We start from the raw sequence: 12,658 nt of genomic DNA on the forward strand, positions 1-12,658 counted from the left end.
TGGTGGTACAGATTTTTTCTGCAACGTATGGTTTTCAGATGAAAGCCATACATATTTATCTTGATGGATATATCAACCAAAAAACAAATAAATTTTTTAGTGTTTTTACAGCTTGATGTCATCATACAGAAACCACTACACAGTATACAGGATACGATTTGATGTGCCGTGTCCGGTCATAGAATATTGTGTCCTTATTTAGTTGAGGAAACTGCACAGAATGAAAAATTAGTCGACCAAGTAGTCAACGCAAATCTCATTATTACCCTCTTCTTTGTGGGATTTGCACAGTTTTTGTTGTGCCAGAAACTTTCCCCTCCAAGGACAATGGATGCAGCAAGATGTGAAGCTTCAGCCTACACCTCTGGGATGTCGCTCTTCTTAAACGACACTTTGGAAGTCCTAATTTCTCGTGGAATTCTATTCCCATACACTTTCTGCTCGTTGGATCTCGCTGCACCAAATGCCTACATTTGGGGTATGTTGAAAAAATCAGTTTTCAAGACCCAGCTTTGAATATTCTCAAATTACACAGGATATCATTTTTTTGCATCCTTCCAGCTACCTTTGTTCATGAACGTATTCCATTCTTCTTCATAGCATTTTCCCACAGGTGCAGGGTCCACTCTTTGGATCGACGAACGCCATTTTAAGCGATCAGAAGCAATGTTTGTTGTCAGCTGAGCAATCTTTATGCCTGTAGCTATGGTATCTTGCCATCATTACCTTAACCTTCCATGTGGGTGCTTACCATCAATGGTGAAGTTATATGCATCATGGCCAGTTGTACCATTTGCCACTCTCAGGATATGGCTCTATCATCTCGGGTGCCTTTCTCACATATTTTTCTTGAATGGGAACAACTCCTATCCTCTGTCAGATCGCGTCATTATTTCTGTGATCAAAGCTTGAAACTCCAAGAGACCAACGTAACATGCGCATCTCCATGGTGTGCAGAGGGTACTTAGCACTTTTGGTAACTGGCCAGTTCTCGGCCCCATACTTTGATTTCAGGTGAACCAACACACTCCTATCGCACAGCACTCCTGTGACTCCTGTCCATGTAAACTATGTTGCATTCACTCTAGCCCGCACTTTATGATCACTACTACCATCGCTTTGCAAGCAGGATCCTAAATATTAAAAGCAGTTAGTTTTCACTAGGTCTTGACGATTGATTGTGATAGTAGATGTGCCCAGGTTAGTTTCCAGATACTCTTGTCTTCTTATCATTTAGATGCAGGCTGTATTGACGTAGGCATTGACTCCATGTTTGAGCACAGCCCTGCCCCATTCTTCTTTGGTTATAGCTGCAAATAGGATGTCGTTCGCACACAGTACGGTCCAGGGAACACACTCGTGCAGTTCACATGAGATTGCATCCATAACAAGTATGAAGAGTAGTGGTGACGGGGCTGATCGCTGATGTACTGCTACTCTGGGAGTAGGGATGCTCCCAGAGAGGCCAGCAGCGTATCTTGCTCTGCTACAAGTATTTTCTTAAAGCATTCGGATCCAGTTGATAAGCAGCTCTGGCACTCCACGCTCACACAACACATACCACATGAGGTGATGCAGAACATGATCAAACACTTCCTCTAAGTCGATGAATGCCAGTTGTAATGGCTTATTTTCTCAATGTTTCTCCAGAAACATGCAGGCCATGAAGATTACATCAGAAATATATGACTCCCATTACAAACCCACACTGGTTGATGCCTATAGTGGTGATGTATCTCATGCACCAGTCAAGAATCTGCTCAAAGATTTTCATCACGTGACATAAGAGGTGGACCGGTCGATAGTTTGAACAGTCTGCTGGGTCACCTTTGTTTTTAAATATGGTCACTGTCATGCTTGTTGCCTGGCCAGTGGAAGCATGACCCTCATCCATCATGGCATTGAAAGAGGCTAGCCAGCCAGTTAGCACCATTGTTAAGGAATTCTTTCAGCTTCCAGATATCTGCTGGTAGATCATCTGGGCGTGGTGCTACACCATATAGCATGGAAAACTTAATCAGAGGTGATGTGGCTTACTGGTCCTGAGCAAGACTCCTCGTGGAATTGGTGGATGTGAAAATTCCACATTTGAAATTTCTTGAAAGTACTGCTGCCACCTTTTCAGAATGTGGTTTCTGTCCTGCAGTTCATGGCCATCCTTGTCTTTGATGCACATGAAATGTTCAGTGTCTCATGTTGCCTTATCTCTTGCTTTTGCCAGCCGATAGACGTACTTCTCGCCTCCCTTAGTGTCCAGGTCTGCTTTGCAGGTCTTTGTAGTGATGCTCAGCTTTGGCCTTAGCGACAGCTTTCCTAGCTGCTCATATCGCTGCAACATATTCTTCTCTGCTCTCTGTGGTTTTGTTAGCATTGAACTTGTTCGGTTCATAGCCATGCCTCCTTGTTTGTTCTGCATTGGCCTACCTTTGTTGTACCCAGGGTTGCCTTGGCAACCTTTGCAATAGAGGGCTGTCCCATGTGGCATCAACAGAGTCTGGAATGACTGGGGGGAATTTGATGCAGTTGATAAGAGCTGAGTTTTGCTTCCATAGATTCCACTTCATCTTCTAGAGGGCAATTGTACCATGAACCTTGTTTGAAGGTTTTCCAATCTTCATATCAGAGATTAGCAGCTTATGTTGTAGGGCCAGACAGTCGGATACTATGGCCTTCATGTCCTTTACAGCTGTGAAGTTGCATCGCCAAACAAGAATGAAGTCTATCTTGGCTCCTATGGTCACCACTGGCTTATGTGATGAGGTGGCTGGTACATTTTTTTGAAATATGTACTACTGATTAGGTCATTAGCTTCAGCAAAGTCAAGAACTCGCCAGCCATAATTTTGTGTGCCAAAACCATTGTCTCTGTGGCAGTTGTAGCCCTCTTGCTTGCTTCCAACATGCCCATTCAGGTCACCATAGAGAATAAGGAAGTCTTCTGGAGAGCATGCTGATATTTGGTCTTGCAGCTCTGGCCAGAGCCAGTTTGTAGAGCAGAGGCTGAGAATATGCACAGGCAGTAGGCTGTAATGTTTATGATGATAGAAATCAAAGGATTGGAGCATCGATGGACCTCGGCGACTGGTTACGGAGGTCAGTAATTACAACAATAGCTACAACATTGCTGTTAGATGTCTCATTATAAATGAGCTGATATCCATCACCAATGTCATGAGGCTTCTGTCCCTTCCATTGTGTTTCTTGTATGCAAACAGTGTCCACCTTGCATTGCTTCAGCAAATCTGCCAGTTCATGGCTGCACCTGTCAAGGTACCAATATTCAGTGAAACATGAAGTTGTGCTGTTTGGGCTAGCTTTTTTAGCCAGTTCTGCCCATGATCCAATAGACCTTGCTCACTTGTCACGGTGGTCAGATGAGGCTGACATTCGTCGCTTTCAAAGTATGCTATAGCAATTCTATAATTTCTCTTGATGAATCGATTCATTTAGTTGTGACATATGTTAAACAAAACACCCAAGCCTGAAGTCTATTACAAATTAGGCCGCTTCCGACATTGAGAACAGACTCCATTTGCAGCCCGTCTGTAGAACAGATGCTACATGTAATGGGATTTCAGTAACATTTCCTCTGTTGAGGGCCTATAACACTCGTGACAAGAGCTCATCTGCCGGAAGCCATCGGCTTTGTAGGGAGTTGGGTTATTTTCCACTCCTCAACATTTGACGTAGAGTTGCTGACTTTTGTGTGGCACATTCATGATGTACATTTTGAGCCCATGCTATACCAGTGCAATTAAATACAATTTCAGTGTTTGTTTTGCCACATACTGTAGATTTACTGGCATATAAATCATTTGTGTGGGATCACATTGTCGCCTCTGGATTTCAAGACCAGAAGCAGGTTCTTCTTATGTTAAATATGACATTGTGTACAATTTTTCTCTTAAAATGCTCAATTAGCATAAGTGAAGCACATTTTGAATAGTTTATTCTCAGTTTGGTTCAATTTATTCTCAGTTAATCCTTAAATGCATAACTTATTATTTTGACATTTAAAAATGAGTTTTAGATTCCATGATGAAATGATATACAGGTTAACCTTAAAAGAACTCCAGAGTTTTGAAGTTAAATATTTTAAAAATTAACCCAGGAGCGCTCGCGCTCTTAGTGCAACTCAGTGCGGTTGCGTGGGATCATGGTGACCCTTCATTTATTGTGTATTTTAATCCTGTTTATTTATTTTATTTTTGAAATTGTTGTTCATAAAACAAAATTTTCTGTATTATGTACTTATTTCAATAGAATTATTAACTAATTACGTAGTGCACATGTACTTAGTGTAATTATGCAATAACTATCCACAAAATGTACTTCCCTTGCAAGACTTAAACGTTTCTTTCCTTAACTGGCGATATACTATCACTTTTAGGATATATTGCATCAGTAAGCTGCAGCATACATTTGAAATGAAAAACATATAATTCTTAACCTTTTACAGATAAATTATGTAACTAACAATAGACATAAGTAAATAGATCAATATCGCAGATTTTAAACACTGTCAAGACACTGCTCGCATGTAAGCTTTCCGTGATTCCCACAAATGTACTTCTGACACAGCGGGCAGGCATGGTAGGTCTTGTTTCCTGAATTTGGTGGACATTTCTCACAGTGTTTGTGTTTTCTTGGAGCTTCAGCCGCGATTGGTACTTCACAGACCAATGGGGGGGCGTTCTTGTCCCAAGATTGCCATGAATTAGCTTTCAGCTTTCTCGGAAGTCCTGAGTTTTCTAGTCGAGAACTCATATGTTCAGTAACAAGTTCCTTTCCACGTATTTTCAAGAATTGTCTTCTCAGTAGTGGCTTCTGACGCTCCTTGTCGTTGCTGGCTAATATAATTAAAACATTGATTGCTGCAATGTCTAACAGTTGTAAGAAGACAGTGATAGGCCATCTATTAGGTTTTCTTGCTACTGTGTAGTTGCCTGACATCTCGTCCACAACGTCGACTCCGCCTTTAGTTCCGTTGTAGAATGTAATCATCTCATTCTTCTTATCACCAGTCTCTGGATCAATACTTTTACTATGATGCATGGTAGAAAGTAGGATAACTACTTTCCCTTTCTTTGGAACATAAGAGACAATAGTCGTGCAATTTTTCCCGAAGCCAAATAGAGAAGATTTTATGTCTCTTCCTTTACTAGTTTTTCCTCACTGTCCCCACTGTAGTAAGATTGTGTTGTAGGAGTTGTGCAGCCAATGGGATGCTGGTAAACCAGTTATCATGTGTTACATTACGCCCACTGTTAGATATAGGAAGAATTTGCCTTTTTACAACTTCGATGGAGTTTGTTGTATCTCAAAGGGACTGGTAGGTTGCTTCCCACCATAAATTTCCATGTTGAGAATATACTTTAATGCCATATTTAGCAGGCTTACCACTCATACACTGTCTAAATGGACAACGTCCTCGAAATGCCCACAACATTTCGTCATTTGTACAGTATTCACTTACACTATAATATTTTTGACAGTTTTTCACAAAATTCTCAATAATTTCTTGCACTGGACCCAGTTTATCAATAATAATCCTGATACCACGATCCCTCTTGTCATCAAAACGTATGGCTCGAAGCAAAAATCTGAATCTGTTTTGTGACATAGTAGCATGAAAAATAGGCACACCCATCCATCATCGTTCCACAACTCACTTGTGTGTAAGTGGGACGATTTTAGAATGCCGGAGTAGTACAATAGGCTTATCAGTGCTCTAACCTCTTATTAAATCGGTGGGTTTTGCGTCTCTTTCACGCCCATAACTTTCATCATATCAATATGGCTATTAGTGTAATTAACTATTTTATTCAGAATATCGTCTGTAAAAAAGTGTTTCCAAACTTTCAACGGTGTGTCAGCCTGTCTTGCTTCACCTTTACAGCCTGGTAGATGTATGACGACGTTGTGCTGCCCGTGCGAACAAACTGTTTTGCTTTGGTAAATTCCACTTTGTACCATCTTTACCTATGTATTGACCTCTGTACAATAACGGAATGTCACTATCTGATGGTGAATGTTCACTGTCATTTTCACAGTCGGCACTATCATCATTCTGTTCAGAGTCAGTCTCATGGTCGCGATCATCACACGTGTCTTCCTCTGGGTCAATATCACTTTCAAAATCGTTTTCCGCATCGTCAGATGATTCCTCATTAACCTGGATCCACCCAAGATTTTATTTTTTGAAAATCAAGTTGTAACTTTTAGCGTTGGATAATGTGCATGTGAAGATCCCGGAAAGGCTTTCATTTTATTCATTTGGCATGTAACTTCCGAGAAAAGGCCCGTGCCATATATGGCACGCTGGGCGGTAGTGCTGTCTTTTGTTTCATATACGGGAGTTTATATGTTATTCCGCATTTTAGTTATTGATAAGCTTTCATCCAATATCTTCTTTGTAATTTATCAGTATACAAGATCTTCTTCAATATTTGCACATATTACAAAAATAATGTCCTTCCAGAACTATTAAAAATACCTAGATGTTTGATTTTTGGTACTGGGGATGATTTTATAGGGGTTGTAAATGACCTGAGTTGTTAATTTTATGAGGAAATGAACTTATATTTTAAATAATAATGCTAGAATCTCACAGGCTACCCAAAACACTTATTACATTACTTATTACATTACATCGTGAGGCAATCAGTCTCTACGAAGAATTATAGCAGCGGTATGTAGAAAGGTAAATCACTTGTTCATATAAGTACTGCACTAACGATGATATTCTGAAAGGCAAGTACACACTACTTATTTACTTTGCGCGTATGATAATCGGTAAAACAGTCTACACATAAACCTACATTGCACTTCGTACACTGGGTTCTAGGCCTAGCAAGGCAGTTTTCTGACACGCATCATCTTCTCTTCGCTCCTGGAATTGTAGAAGGCCAGTGATGCATTCCATCGTACCGAAGTTCCTGCACTGCATTATGTCCAAAACAATGAGATCTGCTGAACAAGGGAGCAGCTTTGTAGCGTGTGAGGTAAGTCTGGACAATTGCTCGTCGAAAATCAAGGTGAGAAATGCCTTCTCCAGACATGTGTTTCAGCTGCCATGCATTATGCATTCCTACATCGATGAGCCAGGCAAATATTGCCCACCACCATTTTTTCCCTCGTATTCCGATTCGCACATCTGTCAAGTTACAACCCATACGATCAGTACCTCCCATACCCACATTGTACTGAGAAATCATGTATGGCTGAGACACTCTGACTTTTCCACCTCTAGCCTGTCCTTTTTCTTTCACATAACGAGATACATGTTTTTCAGGGTGCACTCCATAGCATGTAGATGCTACGGTTACTACTGAATTATCCACCCAACGGCAAACCTGAACACCTTCCTCCAAGCTCTTTAGGTAATCGTATGTACCCCGCTTTTCCTTCTTCATGTCAGCGGAAGATTTCAGATTACAATCCTTAGGAATGCGATTTTCTCGAAGTGTGCCTGTAGCACCATATCCCCGTGCACCAAGATGTGTTAGCAATCCCATTCCAGTGAAGAGATTGTCGAAGTATAATTTGAAGGGCAAATTTTTCAGGTCCGGTCGAAGATTATCCAGCATTGTTACAAGGGGGGCTGCGCACTTCCCAAATTCTGCTTCATACTGGGCATTCGCTTTAGGATTTTTTCCTTGGTATACTTCAAAATCTACAAGATATCCATGACGAGTGTTTAGACACCATACCTTGAAACCAAAACGAATGGGTTTTCCTCTTATAAATTGTTTGCAGGAATGCCTTCCGAAATATGGCACCATTCACTCATCATATGACAAGTGCTCCTCAGCTCGAAAGTTTTCCATGAAACGGGCACGTAGAAGGTCAATCAGAGGTGTCAGCTTCCACATTTTGTCGTTGAAATTTGGTTTCGTATTATCAGCACAGTGAATGAAACGGCAAATTTCAAGAAACCTGTTTCGCCGCATAGCAGTTGCCACCACAGAATGGTGCACATCACACGCGTCCTCCCAATATGATCTCTTCGATGGAACGGTATTGTATCCAGACAAAATCAAAATTGCAATGAAAACTTTCATTTCTTGCCTAGTAATATTGGGGGAAGGACAGTTCAAAAGCTGGCATATTTGTTAGATTCAGAAACTAAGTGATCAAAAATGTCATCTGTAAAAATTGACTCGAACAGTTCAACGCACGATTTTTCTCAAAGTTCGGTGAAGTCACTGTTGGGGAATATTCCTGAACGTGTGGCAAGGTTTCGCTTTTCCCATTTTGCAGGAATTTGATGTACCTTTCTGGGTCTTACTTGTACCAACTCAGCTTGATCCACTTCAACAGGCACCTCTTCAAAGTCTTGATAGTCAGTTGGAGTTTCACGGGTCACTAATTCTGCGTTCGCTAGAAGCTGGCTACCAGGTAAATTGTCGGCGAAGCCACCTCCATCTTCATTCCCGCTGTCTTCGTCCGACAAAACTGCAGCGTCTGGAGGCTCGAATACATTTTCTACATCGGAAAGTTCATCATTTTCCAACAAGTCGAGTACTTCTTGTAATGAAATTCCCCTAGAAAAATGTACGAACCCATAAATGTGAAGCACGTGAAAAGACAGGACGAATAACTGCATAAGAGATACATTTAAACAAGAAAACCGCAGTGAGGTGTCAATTTTATGTGAAAATTTTACTTCGTGTGATTAAAAATGGTTTAATTTAACCATATAATTTATAGCATACACTATTATGCATTGCTAGGTTGATAATGAAGAATGAAATGAACGGAAAGTAACATCAGAACTATAACAATTATAGGCTGAGTTGTGCCGGACAGAAAGACAGCACTTCCGCCCAGCGTGCCAGATAAGTACCACCAAATTTCTACTTCAAATGAAAGGACACCAATCATCGCCAAGACATGCCTAAGCTAATCCCCACACACATAAGCACCTTAGAGAAAAATCTAGCGCAGTAGGGTCCATATATGTAACGATAGAAGGAAACAGGAATTACTCACTTCAAACGTGCAGCCATAACTGGCACTCGTGAAAACAAGTCTTTTTTTTATGTAGCTATACTACACAAATGAGCACGATATACTAAAACCAAGCCACGTAAGATGTTAGGCGGGACTTCTATGAGCACGACAATACCGTAGTAAACAATACAGTGCGCGCGGTTTCAATAATAAGAGTCCAAGAAGACTGTGTAGTTTGCCGTGCCATATATGGCACGCTGGGCGGATTCAGGTTAAGTAAGGAAATAATCAACTCTTCATTCTGTCTCGTCACTTTAAATATAAGCCACAAAATACCATTACAACTGAACGCACACAAAATTCAAACCAACATTAACGGTCGGGCGGGGTAACGGTGACACAGGAGTCTGTGTTCTCAACAATTACTAAGCAGCAACAGAACGATAACCACACCTTTAACCCTTTCCCGCCCGCATTTTCACTCCGGTTATCCCCAGGTTTCAACCTTTTATTTAGCAAAAACTGAAACAGACCGTATTGCTTCAGAAAAAGTTAAATACAGTATAAACTATTGATCACAATGAATTCAAATTTTCAATAACATCAGAAAATATACCATCACATCCATTTCTGTGTTTATTGAGTCATAATGTGTTTTTCACCCCCCCCTCCTCGTGATACTCGACGTAGAGACAGTCTGCATTTGTCACATTCCCATGTTGTCTGAATCCTTCAAAACCAATAATCACGTGATTTTGGAAGTGGAATGATGCCCATGTATATAAGATTTTATTTCATCTGGGCAAGGGTCTTCCCAATCTGTTTTTATCTTACCAGAATGCGACTGTTTGAAGGCTGCATTGTTATATGCGCAATAGGCTATGTCACTGAATAGTTTTTCTCCTCCTAACATACGTAAAAAGCAATCTCTTTCCCCTAATACTCTTTCCGAATTATGCGCAGGTTCAACATCATCCATTTAATCATTCGGAGTAACGAAACGTAATATTTGTGTTACCTGAATTGCCGTGGCATACGCGATATTCAATCCCGACATGTTTACAAACGAAACAGCTGACCCGCGCACGCGGAAGTTCAAGACCGTTGCCTAGGCAACGCCAAGACAGATTATCTCTCTTCCTTTATTCCCTAAGACTTGTAGATTGCATTGCGTGTTCATAAATGCCTTATAAACACTTCACTGATGAGAAAAATACAAAAACTATCGCACAGATTGCAGACGAATGCAGATAATGCAGCCGGGCGCTAAGGACCGGAAGGCTAAATGAACAGTCGGGCGCTAAGGGCCGGAAAGTGTTAAGGAGCGAGAAGGAAGTTAGGAAGCTACAGGAACGGAGCCCTCCCAGGTGTGTTTGGTGAGGGAAGAGGAATGAAAATATATCAGCCAAGTTCATCATGACCCCGCACGACCGTTCCTGGATTAAGATAATATGTTCATAAGTGGTTTAAAAGGTAATATTGTCAAGTTTTTCTTTTACAGTTTAGTGCAGTTCAATACGTGCCCCATTTGTGGCACAGCATACTTCCAAACGGTAATCAACCTCTTGACACATCCTGGCCAGCATGTCTGGGGTGATGGTTGCCACAGAAGAGATGTTCATGGCGAGCAAGCAGTGTTAACTCATATTAGATCATTACAATAACAATTAACTATCATAACAAGTAAATCCTTATCTCAAAACGTTTTGTGCACGCCGTGAGCACTGTGGTGCATTGACCTTGAAGTGACCAAGCAGCGGCCTGTACCTGTCAGTGCAGTGCAGTGGCAACACTGCAAAAGAAGGTTCAGTATGTTATATGGCTCAAAGAAAGTGGATCAGTTGTTACTGTACAGCGGAACTTGCGACGTGAGTATGGGGGTGATGTGCCTATGGACAAAATCATTCTAAAGAAACTTCAAACCTTTCAAACCATGTATAACACAGTTTTGATTTCATTAAAATATTTAACTTCAAAATCCTGGAATTCTTTTATGGATACCCTGTATTTCCAACTTCCAAGTCAGAAGTTCATAGGTAAGAGAATTTTTGCATGTTGTAAATATGCTACATCTGGCATTGTCCAGTCCCAAGTTCGGAATGAGAAAGGATAGTTTGCTGGTCTGGCACCCAGCTGTAAAACTGCCAACGCCAAGTGTTGGGCAGCGGGAAATAACCCGACTCCCTCAGGGGGCCAACAGCTTCAGGTGAATGAGCCCCTTTAGGTGGGGTGATGGTCCCCACAGTGGAGGAAATGCCACTGGAATCCATTATGCAGCGTCTGTTCTCCAGGTTAGGGGCGTCTGTACTCCAGAGGAGCGGCCTCATTATCACCTCACTGGATCACATCCAGAGTTGTAATTCGGGACCTAGTCCCACACAGGTGACACCTTGACAGTCAACCATGGAAGGTCTTTAAAGAATACTTCACCGGCTGAACCAAGAGTTCAGAGAAGGCAGCATTCAGATACGGTGGGCTGCCACCTAAAAGATACCGTGAAGTCGGAGGCACGGAAATACCCCAGTACCGTATACACGAACGAGACAAAATCAAGAATCAAACCAAAGCAGATAACATACTTCTCTATACACAATATAAACTCACTCATGCAAACTGGTAAACTAAAAGTGATCACAGCCATAATGGACCAACACAAAATTCTTATCATGGGATTACAGGAAATTAGAAACACTGACCAGGATGCCTTGGAATCTCAAGGGTACAGACATTATAAAGGTATACCTGGGAAGAAAGTGATGAAGAATGTCCCACAATTTGGAACAGGATTTTTGGTCAGCCTTAAAATAATACTCAGTTCAAGAATTCAAATCACAGTCTCCACGACTTTCAACGCTCACCTTAAAAGGTATCTAATAAAATCTATACTATAATAAATGCCCATGCTCCCACTAATGATGAAAACTCCTCAAAAGACCATGAGGAAACAGAATTATTTTGGGACCTATTGGACCAAACCATAGATAAGATCCCCAAACACCATGTAAAATTATTAATAGGTGACTTCAACGCTCAACTAGGCAGAAAAAGAAAATACCGTGACATCATCGGAAAATGGCCAGCACACAAGAAAGAAAAAGAAAAATGGAGAGAGACTAGTTGACCTGTGTAGAAACCATAATTTAATCTCAAAATCTACATGTTTTAAGAGGAAACCTCAAAAACTCAAAATATGGAAACACTCTGACTACACTAAATGAGAAAGGCAACTGGATCACATCTGCATGGACAAATACCACCACAAGGAGATCTATAACGTCAAAGTCCTCCGAGGAATAGACACAGGTTCAGATCACTACGTAGTTAAAATTAAAATTAAACTGACTCCCCAGAGGAGACAGCAAAAGCCAGCCCTTAAAACTAAAAGAAAAATAGATCCTACCCAGCTAATCAATAACAAAAATTACCAGAAAGCAACTAAAAAAATAAAAATCACAGATAAACTTGAAGACTTAGTACACAACCTTAAACAAATTGCGGAAGACCTGGCTCCAATTAAAGCATGTAAAAAACACCAGTGGTGGAACAGTGAATGTGATGAAACAGTGGAGAAAGGACATCAGGCATGGCTATTATGTCAGTCCCAAAAAACAGAAATATTCTATCAAAATCTAGTAAAACAGAAATGAAACTACCCAAGTCATAAGAAGGATAAAAAGACATCATAAGGACACACTGCAGTTAAT

The 12,658-nt window shown here is 40.9% G+C and overlaps 1 protein-coding gene across 4 annotated transcripts in view; it reads left to right on the forward strand.

The window, feature by feature from the left end:
* Positions 1–12,658, forward strand: part of Crk (Crk proto-oncogene, adaptor protein) — a 173,239-nt gene that overhangs the window by 141,482 nt on the left and 19,099 nt on the right. The window contains exon 6 of one of the 4 annotated variants that reach the window (XM_068226352.1): positions 10,456–10,862. The exons of the other annotated variants lie outside the window; for them this stretch is intronic. Coding sequence (XP_068082453.1) covers positions 10,456–10,551 — 96 coding nt within the window. The 3' untranslated portion in view covers positions 10,552–10,862. Of the gene's footprint in view, positions 1–10,455; positions 10,863–12,658 lie in introns of those variants that run through there. 4 annotated transcript variants of the gene reach the window in all.

The sequence above is a fragment of the Anabrus simplex genome, chromosome 2 (assembly GCF_040414725.1).
Source record: "Anabrus simplex isolate iqAnaSimp1 chromosome 2, ASM4041472v1, whole genome shotgun sequence".
In the NCBI taxonomy this organism is placed as follows: Eukaryota; Metazoa; Arthropoda; class Insecta; order Orthoptera; family Tettigoniidae; genus Anabrus; species Anabrus simplex.